The 14,416-nt window shown below is 39.6% G+C and overlaps 1 protein-coding gene across 1 annotated transcript in view; it reads left to right on the forward strand.

Annotated features, from left to right (window-relative positions):
* The window catches only part of EXT1 (exostosin glycosyltransferase 1), a 367,673-nt gene that overhangs the window by 315,875 nt on the left and 37,382 nt on the right, over nucleotides 1-14,416 (forward strand). Inside the window, exons 3-4 of the mRNA XM_069081060.1 lie at nucleotides 376-483; nucleotides 8,971-9,090. Of these exons, the coding sequence (XP_068937161.1) occupies nucleotides 376-483; nucleotides 8,971-9,090 (228 nt within the window). The remainder of the gene's footprint in view (nucleotides 1-375; nucleotides 484-8,970; nucleotides 9,091-14,416) is intronic.

The following is a 14,416-nucleotide window of genomic DNA, read 5'->3' on the forward strand; positions in this document are numbered from 1 at the left end:
AAATTTTCATCACTGTTAATGAAACTGCTCCATTCTGACCTGTTGATTCAGTGGCAGCAGAAATGATCAGATTTGGGGACAGGATAGAAATAGGATTTTAAAAGCCCTGTGTAAAACTTCCAAACTATTAACTGGGCTAGTGGAGGCACAGCATTGATACCATCTGATAATGCTTTAGGATTTCCTGTCAGACACCGAACTCCTTAGAGTATTAGTCTTTCAATTCTTCCGATCTTTCTTCATGGTCTTAAGAGTCTGGAATCCAAAGGACATAGGAAATGATAGTAATCTGATTGGTTATGATTTTTGCCTTAATTAAGTATGGAGCCTCTGGTACCTCTTCTTAACCTGGCGATGATTCCTTTCTTTGTGCAGGCTGCCTGCGTCCCGGTGATGCTGAGCAATGGATGGGAGTTGCCATTCTCTGAAGTGATTGATTGGAACCAAGCTGCCATCATTGGGGATGAGAGATTGTTATTACAGGTAAGAAAAGGGCTATGGCCTTCAGCAGATCAGTTGATTATTGCTGCCACCATCCAAAGTTCCCAGGAAGATGAATCCAAAAGGTCAGCGCTATAAAAGAAATTTTATCATGAGAAAATGGTCTGTGTCATGGTGAATATTAACTCGTTTAACAAGGCACCTTTTGCTTCACAGTACAACATCTGCCCTGATCAGGGAAACAGATTTTGAAATGGAAAACATACTGGCAAAGAACACCAGTTGGGAGTAGGGGGAGAGGTGGGAGAAAAGGGGGGGGGGCATGGATAACACCTCCACTTAAGACCTCTTATTTATTTGTTTGTTTATTTTTAATGACACCAGTGGGTTTACTCTGCTCCCTCTCCTCACTCTCTACCTCACATTCCTTTCTGTCTGTTTCTATTTGGCTTAATACTGACTTCCAGAAGAAGAGAGACCTCTGTAAAAAATGAATGAAAGTGTCCAGAACATCGGGAAGTGCGTATCAGAGTATTAAAAATTCACTTGCATTATGTATTGAGTAAATTTTGCCTTTGCCTAAAAGCCACCATCCAAACACTGCACTCTTGGCCGCTGGACGTTTGCAGCATCCTGGTGCCAACACTTCTTGAGTGAGTGTCACTATAATGCGTGTTAAAGTTTAATCAGCCCCAGGATAAAAGGTGATCCAGGTATCAAATATCATTATTACCATGCCCAGTCCAACACGGAACCCAATCACTAGGCTCAGTATATATTTTACCTCCTAAAACATCCCTTTCCCCCAATTTAATTTTTTTCCTTACCTTTGTGGTGCATTTTTTTTCTCCAGCACACAGGCTAGTTTCTATACATCTACTCCCATATTGAATAGCTACTGTGCTGTTGTTAACAATGGCTTGAGAGAGCTGGCTCAGAGCCGGAATGTCTGCTCTGGGAAATGTTTTTGTTATGTTACAATTTTTCATTTCCTGTTTTAGAACAGCTAGAATGTTTTTATTTGCATATTGTCTTGTCATCGTGTCGCCAGGAGAGCTTAAGGCAGCCTCACTGAATCTATTTTGGTCGGTTCACTTAGGTTTTGTTACCATACATGACCTTTTTATTAAGACTCTATCTAGTGCCATGACTTCCAAAACCACCCTGTCAAATCGGCATTAATTTATCATTTCCTCTTACTTGTTTCTGCAGACAAGCAGATTAATAACTAATATCCAGACACCATTAAAACTGGGAACTCTCTGCCTTTACAGCCAGGCAAAATCATCTTCCTGAGCAGTGGATTTCTCTTGGCAACATACTGTCAGAGACATGCAAGTATTATAAACACATACACGTTGTTTCTGACATTGAATTGCATGCTGCAAGTTCGGGATAATCACGTGTATTCAGGCTAGAAGAACAAATACAGATGTTGAAAGGCGCCGATGAATTCCCCTTCGTGGCCCCATCAGGCACAATTTTCTGGGGAGTAAAGGGTAATAGGGTGATTGTGAGGTCTTATTCACTTGGAATAATCTTTCTGGATTATACTAGCCAATGTAGATTCTGTTTGGGGTTTCCTTATATATCCATTCTTTGGTGATCCAGATACTTTTCTCAGAGCTCACATAAAAATAAATTTTCTACCACTTACCAAAGATCTCTCATTTGAAAAGTCTTCTCTGGCTGGCTTATCTAAGGATATTTTACTACCAAATGACCCTTGAGGGCTAAGTTACAAAACTAGTTGCCTAAAGTTTCCTTGCCAACTTTTCTGTCTCATCTGTTGTCTCTGTCTTTTGACTGGTGCCATGGATGCAGGTGCATACTTTGGTTAGCATCTGGTTTTGAATATTTGCCAGAAGTATTCATCTTCCTTTCTTCTTTTCAATGTGAAACAACTTCATTTGCCTCCCAAAAGAGGAACCAAGAACCAAAATAATATGCCTCCTTCCCCCTCCCTCCCACCTTTCCTCCTTGTAGCAGCCACCTGTGGAAATTCAAAGCTGAATCTGTTGATAATGACATGAATAACTTTTTAGGATCAAACAACCAGAGGAGCCTTATCATTCCTGCTTTAGCCAGGCCTATGAGGCTAGCTACTTGTTGCACAAAGAAACATACCAAAAGAGATCAAAGTGACAAAACATTTTAGTTCCTATCCCTTAACACCTGCCCCCTCTTTCTCTAGATAAGACCTTGAGAAGGGAAAACCAGGGAGAAAAAAAATAGGTGCCCAAGGTGTGGAATAGGGTCTAGGAAACTAGAGAAATTCTAGGCAGCGGCAGCGTGGTCTCTGATTACACATCAGGAAGAACACAAAAACATGCAGAAAGAAGGCACACTGGGTTCCTGTTTTTTTCCTTGGACTAGCCAATACAAGCCCCATGTTCCAAAGAATAAGTCATCACTGGTAAATTAATATGCAGGATGCTTTGCTGGAAATCGTCATATGTTCTTGGAAGTGCTAAGTTCTGTGGTATTGTGTAGGCTATTTGCATGTTGTTTGAATAAATAAGTGCATGTGAAGTCTGAAAGGAAATCTGTTACTTATCTGTGACCATCTACGTCCTCCCAGTAGGATGTATGCACCTTATGGGCAGTTACTGTTGGATTTTTGCTCTTTAGTACTGGAAGTTATCTGACATGAAGTAGGTGCTTAATGAATATTTCTTAGGTTTGAATTTGTTACCCATGTCTAAGAAAGGGAAATTGATCATGGAGGGCTTCCTTTCTTAAAAACTGGGCTTCTCTGGATTCTGAGAGTATTTCAGTATAACTGGTTTTCTTTGGAAACCAATGTGCTTTGTTTTATGAATTTAAAAACATTATTCTAAAAAGGGTCCATAGCTTTCACCAGACTATCGAAGGGGTCCAGGACATGTTGTTGTTGTCTGGTTGTTTAGATCTTTTCCGATTCTTTGTGACCCCTTTTGGGGATTGTCGTGGCAAAGATAAAAGAATAGTTTGCCATTTCCTTCTCCAGATCATTTTGCAGATGAGGACTGAGGCAAACAGGGTTAAGTGACTTGCCCAGGGTCACTCTGCTAGTAAGTATCTGAGGCCAGATTTAAACTCAGGTCTTCCCGATTCCAGACCTGGCTCTCTATCACCCATCACCTAACAGGCTATGATTTCGTGTTACTTTGGTCTAGAAGAGCATAGGCAGGACAGATATAGAGATCTGGGTTTAAAAGACTGGAGGAATCCAAGGAAAAGTTGGAAAGGAATGGGATAGGAATAGGACAAACAGGTGGTCCAAGGAAAGCTTGACTAAAAGTGTTGTATCTGGAGGAATATCTAAATAAAGAAACCAGCAAGGAATTGTCTCCAGAGCTAGACTCTATTCTGTAAAGTTGCTCAATTTGTAAATAGCTTGAACATCTATAATCCTTACATTCTTTAGTGAAATTATGACCACTCTACTCAAGAAGAGTGACCTAAATGATTGTTGGTGCTATGACTCTCTCCCTGGATGGGTGTGTAGCAGTTAGAGGGAGCTATAGTCATGCTCAAGTCTGATCTTGGAGTGGCTGTTGGGGGAGTAACCTTGTGGTCATCTATCTGCAGATCCTTATTGATCACCAAAGTCACCATGTGTTTCCTGATTCCATATCAGTATTATTCATCTTTTAGACTGCTGTTGCTCAAAATTTAGTTCCATGTCTCTGAGGAGATACGAATGTAGATCTCAGTAGACAGCAACGTCACCAACTTAGAAATAGGTGGGAATTGGGGGGAGATATGTTTATAAGTTGGTGGTTTGGTATTTAGGGTGAATGGTTCTCTAGAAAGTACTCTTATTTTGTTTTTTAAATTTTTATTTATTTAATTTTCAATTTATGAAACAAAGCTAATATAATATAATAAAAAAAAGATGAGCACACTTGAAACTGCAAGTCTGTTATGTTCAACTTGCTATTCTTTTTTAATATATAAAATATATAAAAATAAGACGTAGGGACAAAAAAAGAAAATTTCCTAGTTTTCTCAAGAGACAGCTAGACTTTTTCATGAGCCAACATGGCTGAATTTCAACTTTGACAACTTGTGCCCCCAGCTCCCACAACCTTTGCCACAATCACAGTGCTAGCCACCAAGTCAAACAGGCATCCTTCCACTTCACAGTTTTGGTCACCCTGGGTTAAGAGCATGTGACAACTTGGTAAATTCTCAGATCTCAGAAACTGAGGGAAACTGCTCTCTCCCCAGCTTGATTGCTCTTCTGTATGAGATCATGGAATACACAGCTGACTCTCTGAGGCCTAGTCCAGTCCTTGCCTTGAACAGGAATAACCTTGACACTATCCATCCTGACAAATGATTGTTCCAGACTCTCTGGCTATTTCCTCTTTACAAGGCAAGAGCAGCTCAATGACAAACAGGCTTGAAATCTCCCTGTCCCTCCCCTTTCCTCCCACCCCATTTCTCCCCTCCTCCTGTTTCTGTTCTCTTCTCCATTCCTCCTCTTTTTCTCGTTTTACTCCTCCTTTTCCCTCCTCATCCCTTTTTCTCTTCCTTCTATATGACTTCTTTTTATCATATGTTTAACAATCATCAACACACAAACATTTTAGCATATGAAGAACAGAAAAGAGAATTGTATATGAAACTCGGAACTTCTGCCATGTACAGTTTTTTAAATTTGTTTCCTCTTTTGAACTTCCCCCCAGCCCCCCCATTCTGTGTACATTTTAATGTTTTATTGATACTCTTTTCACTTTTTTTTAAACATCTATATCAGGTGGCATAAAGGATAGAATGCTGCACCTAGAGTCAAGAAAACTTATCTTCCTGAGTTCAATGTGGCCTCAGACACTTACTAGCAAGGTTACCCTGGGCAAATCATTTAACCCTGTTTACCTCAGTTTGTCATCTATAAAATGAGCTGGAGAAGGACAAGGCAAACCACTCTAGTATCTTTGCCAAGAAAATCCCAAATGGGGTCACAAAAAGTCGGATGAGACTGAAATAACAAATCACTACTAAATCATTCTTGTGGCCTTGGATAGAAGCCCCTGCTTATAACAAATAGCATAGTCAAACAGAATACACGAAGTGATACATTGACTGTTTATCTGACATTATGGCAGAAAATGTCTATGTCTCATTATACATCTTTCGTCCATTCTCCCCTCTGCTAAGAGGTGGAAAGAATTTTTCATTGTTCATCTTTGTGAAGTCATAATTGTTTATTGTTAATTATTATTAATAAAATTTCAGTAGCCCTCTTCCATTTTGTCAAATATACAAGATTAAGCAAAACTACACCACCACCACCACCACCCCCGGCATTGGCCATTTCCAAAACCATTCTGCACCTTGAGTTCATCACTTTTTTGTGAGAAGGTTGTTTTTTGTCACCAGTCCTTTGCCAACACGGTTGGTCATTGCATGGATCAGAGGTCAAGTCTTCCAGAATCTTAACTATGTTGGCCGTGTTGCCAGCTTTCTCTAGATCCCTGGTGTAGACAGAAAGAGGACATGGTCCTATTATAATAATACTTTCTCAGCACTTGGAACAATGCCTCCATTAAACTGGGTACTGAATGAGAATTAAGAATGGATCCTTCTCTCTGGTTGCTTTGCATCAAGGAAGTAAGTTCAGTCCTGTATATCTAGATTAAGAAAATAATTAGAAGTGTAATGAGCAAATACCCAGACTAATTGACTTATACTTGCATGTTTTGTTTAGACCAGCAGACATATTCCAATAAACAAAATAGCCCTACCCTATCTATTTCCTGAAAAGTTGAGCAAAACTGCCTGAAGGAATATTGACATGCTATGAGGCTAACCTAATATACATACTTCTCTCCATTTTGTTGTTTATCAAAACCTGCACCTGTGGGAAGTTCTATATTTGTTCCAGGAAGATATAAATTTCTTTCTCTCTCCATTTTTTCCAACTTTTGTTAGTGTCCTTTGTTTTTACATCACTGCATTTTCCAGTACATCCTTCCTTTTCTCCCCCACCTAGAAAAATGTTGATGACTTTTTTTAAAAAGAGAGAGGAAAAAGAATTCAACAAAATTAACCAAGACCTCCATCAAGTTCCATGGCATATGCAGCGTTCTATATCTGGAGTACCCCATCTCTTAAAAGAAGGGCAAGAGGTACATTGTCATATCCTTTCTTTAGGGTCAGCCTTGGTCATCATAATTACCCAGCATTCAGTTTTGGTTTTTTTGTTCCTTCCATTTACACTGTTGTGTTCATTGACAACATTCTTCCGCCATTCTTATGGGAATCAGAAAAAGGAAACATAAGGAAGGAAATGACATGGCCAAATATTTATGGGTACCAATAGTCGCTTTACAATTCAGTGATTTCTTTGCATCTGGAGAAAAAGCTGATATATAGAAATAGGTATAGAATGCTTTTATGTATGTACACCCACACCTACCCACACCCACCCACCCACACACATCTAATAGCAGCCATCTCTAGGACAGGAAGGGAAAAAAAGAAATTTACATGATAGCTTTATTATATATTTAAAAGGAATGGCAACTTACACATATTAGATTTACAGTTTCACATGCAATCATCTTTTTTGTTATGGAAATGCTTGTTTTAGTCCATAAATTAAAAATAAAATAAATATTTGTTTAATAAAGAGACAATTATTAATGCGGCTCACATTCAACATATATTGCCTTAGAACTCTTCCCCTCAATACCAGATGTTTGTATATTTTTACTTCAGAGTTTCCGACCTAACTAACCTGTGTTAGTCAATGTTATCCAGAGTCTTTCCTGCTTCCAGTTTCTGTGCCTCTGTTCAATCGTGTGTTCTGGCCAAGTTCTTGTTGCATTTGCCATTTTGTGGACTCTTCGAGGCCTTAAGGTCTCCACAGTGTGCTTAGAGAGATCCTTTTGTTCGCTTTTTTATCTCCAACTATAGATATAGAATCTAAAAACCCAAGGCCAAATTCTAGCTCCATCTCTCATTTAGTTATGTGACCTTGGTTGGACAAGGTAGCCTCTGAACTTCAGTATCCTCGTCTACAAAAAAGTGCTATCTGCCCTGCTGATCTCACAGGGCTGTTGAGGCTTACATAAGGGAGTTTGTGAAAGTGCTCTGTATAGAGTGTGAATATAAGGGTAAGGTATGATTATTATTATTCAAGAAAAAATTATTTTGTGAGTTTACATTTAATCAAAGGTTAACTGATATAGATCCTTTATAACTTGTGTAGGTGAGGGGGCAGCTAGATGGTGCAGTGAATAGAGCACCGACCCTAGAGTCAGAAGGACCTGAGTTCAAATCCAACCTCAGACACTTAACACTTACTACTAGCTGTGTGACGTTGGGCAAAACCACTTAACCCTAATTGCCCTACCTTCTTCCCTCCAAAAAAAAACCCCAAAACTTTTGTAGGTGGACATAGCAATTTCTGTCACAGAAATAACTAAGCACATGGGTTCCAAATTGCATGGGCTGCTTCATTTGATCCTTTCAAAAGCCCTTTGCACTATGTAGAACAGGAGGTATTGGCCCCATTTTACAGGTAAGGAGATTGAGGCTCAGGTTGGCTGATCATGTCAGCCTGAATCCCAGTTCTCCTGATTCTTAGGTAGTAGCTCTTTTAATTTCAGCATGATTGATGCAAACTCTTCCTTGTTTACTAGAAGCCTAGTGATCAAGCTTTTCCCAGGTTATACCCCTGAGATTTTACTCTAAGACATAATTATCTCAAGGATATCTGCTTCATCTCTTAGATGGAAGGGAATTTTTAGACTTCTTTTTTTTTTTTGGAGAGAAGGTAGGGCAATTGGGGTTAAGTGACTTGCCCAAGGTCACACAGCTAGTTTTGTTTTAAGTGTCTCAGGTCGGATTTGAACTCAGGTCCTCCTGACTCCAGCACTGGTGCTCTATTCACTGTGCTACCTAGCCACCCCAAATTTTTAGACTTCTAACTAGAGAAAATGAAGGACATTAGTTAGCAGCTCTGACAGCAATTTTTTAGGCCCTCTGAGTAATCCATTCTCCTAGCAGCCATTCTGTGTGACCCCCCCCCCAAAAAAAACAAACAAACCAAGCCTATTATTCTATCTTGAAGGAGGTCCATTGGATTTCAAAAATTAAAGGTAATTAATACTGATTTGCAGTAACTGGAGTCAGGAAGACCTGAGTTTGTGTCCTATTTAAGATGTTAACTTTTGGACCACTTTTAACTCACTTAACCTTATTAAGCCTCAGGTTCCTATTCTGTAAATAATATTCGTAGTATCTCCCCTGCAAGGCTGTCATAAGGTTCAAATGAAATCATGTAAACCCCAGTGCTTTGCAAACATTAAAGCATTATCTAAATAGTACTTGTTATCTGGTATGTTGTTTGTGGGTGGTTGCACATCTTTGTAGGAGGGATTGCTTATACAGATGAAACAACGAATTGAAATAGATGTGGGTTCTAAAAACTTGCTGTCTTGAGTCGGATACCGTATCCTAGCTCAGTTGTGTTGATTTAGTCAAATTATGTTGTTTTGTTTAATAGCTAATTATTTTAACCTTGTGTTGCAGATTCCTTCTACAATCAGGTCTATTCATCAGGATAAAATCCTAGCACTTAGACAACAGACACAGTTCTTGTGGGAGGCTTATTTTTCTTCAGTTGAGAAGATTGTATTAACTACACTAGAGGTGAGTGAAAGCTTTTGGATATTAGTCAGTTCCCTTATGTGCCTTTCTTGCCTTGTGTTTTGCTATTGAACGACCTTGGTTTTGATGACATGTGATTGGTTTCCCTGTGGGAGAAACAAAGCTGGGTCTTACTTGACAATGTCACTTCCCTTTCCTGCTCCCTCCCTGTCCCTCCTGCCCCTTTGCCCTCCACCTTTTACCTGCCTTCCCAGCCCAAGGAAGTTTTTCCTTTCCTGTTAAAATCCATACATGAAAGTGTACCTATGAGCAGTGGAAACCACCTAACCTAGAAACCAGCTCTGTATTGAAGCTTTGGGGGGATTTTTACTTAATGATTGTCTTTCTGTCATTCATGCTCCATGGGATCTTTTCAAAAACCTATTTCCGGAACTTACTCAGAGAAGTTAGCAGCCAACTGGGGAAAATCCTCATTCTTGCTCCTGTGCCTCCAAACATTCAAAACAGTTTTCTGTACACTCTGTTCTGGCTGAAGGCTTTGATACATTTAGTTTTCTAGTCATCTGTGATTCAATTTATATTAGCTTCCAGGTGATTCAGTTAAAAAAAAAAAGCCAGAATCATCCCAATCTGTTAAACAAGACAATAATCAATCAATCAGTTAATAATCAATCAATCAGTTAACATTTATTAAGCATGTACCAGGCACTGTGCTAAACACTGGGGATACAAAAATACAGAAAGAGACAAAAGACTGTCCCTGCCATCAAGGAGCTTACAATCTAACAGGGGAGAAAACGTGCAAATGAACAGATACATATATTCATGTGTACAGACACACATACATACAGAGCAAGCTACATATGAGATAAGTAGGAAATAACTAACAAAGGGAGGGCACTAAAATTAAGAGTGGTTGTTTTATTAATGTTTATTAATTTTAAAGTTTTAATGGCCAGATGGCACCCCAAGTTTAAAGAAATCATCCCCTCTCTCTCTCTCCACCTCCAAAAGGAAAAGGAAATCATATATATGGTTCAAATAAATACACATTCATTAAGTACCTAATTTTTTGCAAAGTACTGTACTAGACTCTGAGGATATAAGGACAACAACAACAAAAAAATGATCTTTGCCCTTAGGGACCTCCCAGAAGGTTATATAACAGTACACAGCTAGATAAATGTAAAATGTATAGAGAGTTATGAGAGATGGTTTTGTAGCCAGGAAGATCTGGGTTCAGGTTTTATCTCTAACATATGCTGGTTCTATTTTTGTTGTTGTTGCATAATTTCAGTTGTGTCTGACTCTCCATGACCACATATGAGGTTTTCTTGGCAAAGATGCTGGAATGGTTTGTCATTTCCTTCTCCAACTCATTTTTATAGATGAGGAAACTGAGGCAAACAGAGTTAAGTGACTTGCCTAGGGTTACACAGCTAGTGAGTTTCTGAGGTCAGATTTGAACTCAGTTCCTCCTGACTCCAGGGTCAGTGCTCTATCTGCTGCACAATCTAGCTTTCCCTGAATTCTGTGCCCTTGAATAAATCATTTAACTCCTTAGGGAATTCTCTAGGACTTTTAAGTTACGTAGAAGGTGTTGACCTTCATTCATAGAGGATATTTACTCACCTGGGAATTCCGTATATCAATGAAGTCTAATCTCTATACTAGAAAACATTTATCAGAAAAGTTACGGGAAATTCCTTGTGGAAATGATGCCCCCTGAGCCCATGAACCACTTTGGGAATGGAACATGTAGCCATGGCCTCATGATAAGCTGATATAACACAAAATGCTAAGACTAAGAAACCTCTAAGATGGAGAATCAGAGACCCCTGATCTTAGGGAAAACACTGGAAATACTACATATGTGGAATAATATAAGAAGGACCTAAAGGGCTCCAGACTTATAGGAGACTTACTCTGGAAAAGGAAATCCTTGAAAGTTGTCCTGAAAATGAATGGTCAGTCATGCACTGGAAAAATCTGGGGAAGAGAGGCACACACTGGTAGTCACTCTCCTGCTCCTCACCTAGGCTCTCTGGCTAGACCAGAAATTGTGAAATGTTCTACCTTCACCTGCTCAGACCTATACAGTCATACTCATACTTGTGCTGTCCCCAGAGTCTGTCTACTTCGCATCCTCTCTGACTGACCAGGCCTGCCCTCATCTATGCCAGTTTTTCACTTGCTTAATTAGCGAGGCCTTCATTTTTTGTACTGAACTCCCCTGAAAGGATTGGCTGACCCCAACTGGCCTTTCAGTAACTGACACAATATTCCATCTCCCATCTCTGTGTCTTTGCACAGTCCATCCCCTCAAGGCTGTAGCATACACATGTTGGTAAAACTGTCCTGATGGAATGGGAGGATGAGAACAGTTTGTTCCAATGACTGTGAAAGTAGATAAAGCTGGTTCTGTGGCATGCTCAGAGTTTGATTGGACACTGAAGATGCCATGGTCATCCACTGTATCCCTTGTCATTGTCATTTGTCCTGACTTTTGTTTTTCCACTGGACCTCAGTGACTCTGAAAGGAAGAATGAGACTGACAACTTTGTGCACTTCTGCTTCATTGAAATCAAATTCATGATATCACCTGTGATGTCACTGGTCCTCTTTGAAAGTGAGAGATGAACAATAGCCCCTGCCACCGTGGCTGGAACGTATTCCTTCTTCACCTCTGCCTCTTAGAATCGACTTCCTTCCAGACTCGGTGCAAATGCTCCTTCCTTTACTTAATTAACCTCTGTCTGCTTCAGTTTCCTCAACTATAAAATGGGGATTATAGCACCTATCTTTATCGAGTAACTACAAGTAACTACTCATTACAGTGCTTGGAAAATAGAATGTATCTAATAGTCACTTGTTCCCTCTCTTCCTCATATCTCTAGCTCATGATGCCTCTCCATTTGAATTTGTCTAGTAGAAGCAAACTTCGAGGACAATATCATTTTTGTCTTTGTATTCTCAGTACCTAGCACGCAAAAAAAAATGCTTAATGATTGTGTCTGGAACTTAATGGTTCCATGGGATTTCTAATAGTTTTATCTTATAAGAAAAACTTTCAGTATTCTTCTAAATTACTTCTTTGATTTTATCTTAGCTAATAATCAATTGAGTTTTCACTTCCACAACAAGTAATACATAAAGCATAAAAAAAAATAACAATCACTCACTTTTTTTTAATGGATTACAAATTGCTTTCCTTGCAACGTCCCAATGAGGTAGAGAGTACAAATATTATTCCCATTTAATAGATGAGGAAACTGAGGATCAGAGTTCAAGGATGTAGCTAGCCCCCAGTGTCAGAGAACTAGTCCGTTTTGGAGCTGAAGTGTACCCTTTGTTCATCCTAACCTTCCTTCCCTGAGCTCTTTTCCAGACTTGCCTTCTCATGACCACGAGTGGAGAAGGCACAGTCTTGACCAGGGCCTTCTGAGAAACTACTCCTTTTGTTTGTGGTTTCACTGTTACACCCTCCTCCTCACTTATTGAGTTAGCAATGTTAGCTAAGGTATCTTGATATGCCTGCCAGGTAAAAAAGGTTGCATGTGTTGTGTGGCATCAGAGGAGAGTTTTGAGTCAAAACTGTTTAAATCTGTAGGTTGGCAGTGGAAACACCTTTCCCTTGGATGGGAGCCATCCATTTCTCTCGGGATGCTTATGTATTCTAAAATATTGGAAAAACTATACACTTCATCTAAATGTACAAGACCTGCCAAATCTCTTCTTGGAGTCCAGAGAAAGGATTATAATCATTTGGCATCTTAACTAAGTGCCATAAGAAAGGTGCTTTTTAGGTTTTCCCTCTTGGTTCAAATTTCATGTTTTTGTTATTTTTATTATTAATATTGATACATTTAAAGTTTTAGCTGAAATATACAATGAGGGCATATTAGGGAGAAAACCGAGTTTTATATATAGAAGTCTCTATATCTTTTTTTTTTTAATCAGCCTCTTCAGTTTATTATAACATTTAAGAGAACTCACACACAAGGCATATGCTCACACAGAGGTCAGAAGAAGTGATACAAGGACACTCTCAAGGTCTCTCTGAAGAACTTCAGAAATGATTGTGTGACTTGGGAGACACTGGCAAAGGACTGCCTCGTGTGACATAACTGCATTAAAGTGCTCGATGAGTGAAATGGAATGGAGCTCAAAAGAAGTGTGATATGTGCAGATGTAGAGAATCCACCTTAAATGTTCACATGGACTATTTGTTCCTGACCTGTGGTAGAACATTCCAAGCTTATATTGGTTTGATCAGGCACAGTGGGACACATTATAACTCGACTCTAACATAGTGGTGGCATTTTGGTCCTCTTCAAGAACAAAGGACAATAGCTACCATAACCATCACAGGTCTAGCTTGAAACCTGGAGAGCCCTTGAGGCTTGAGGAACATATATTGCTCAGTGCTGGAGTGGGCGATTGGGAACTTACCTCAGATACCAGTGCCCAAAGATTCTGTAACTCTAGACCTATTGGGTTGATCGTTAGCTGCTTAGAGGTGTGGGAGCACCTCCCTGGCTTCATGGTTCTCTTCTCTAAGCTACAGAAAAGAAGATTTACAGGTTCCTCAAGCATTTGAGAACCAGGAATGTGGACATTCTGCAGGAGAGACATCTGAGTTACCAGGAGACCTGGTGACTAGAAGACCCCTCAGACCACTCCCACCTTGAAGCTTTGAAGATTTATGAATCCTTTGCAGTCAAGACAACTGCCACAATGCCAACTCTTTGTACCACTTAGTTCAACTTCCACATTGATTAATGACCGGAACTTCCACATATACTATTTGATGACAATTTCTGAAGGAGTATTTCCAGTTACAATGAAATTTCTTAGTCATTCCTTCAGAGCTCACTTTGTTTCGTTCAAACTTTGCTGGCTAATCTTGAACAGAGGGTGGATGACCACATGATACAGCACTTAATGGAGATGGTTGTTAGGCACAATTTTAAAAATGCTTATCCAAAACCAGGATGTGAACCAATGAATCACAATTAGACATGAAGTGGGTAGCAGTGAGGATATGTGCTAATGTTATTCAGAGGTGTCTAGTGAGGCATGTTCTTAGTTGGACCTTGATGTAGGAAGGGTGCCTTTTTTTCACCTGGCATCCAAACATTCCACAGTCATAAAAGATACTTAAACACAACATATTCTGGTATCTGCTGTTACTGTTGTATAATATCCACACGATGGTATTTTTTAAAATTTTCATTCAGTGTGATGTAGAGATACAAGAGTGACAGATTGCATTGGCATGGAGTAAGATGGCATATGGTGGCCCAGTGTGTGTGGAACTCAGCATCATGTTGGTCAGATGACTGAGTCAGGGGCATACCAAATGATG

This window comes from Petaurus breviceps, unplaced genomic scaffold (genome assembly GCF_028583685.1).
Source record: "Petaurus breviceps papuanus isolate PSGF00001 unplaced genomic scaffold, PetGlider_PUasm1.0 98, whole genome shotgun sequence".
In the NCBI taxonomy this organism is placed as follows: Eukaryota; Metazoa; Chordata; class Mammalia; order Diprotodontia; family Petauridae; genus Petaurus; species Petaurus breviceps.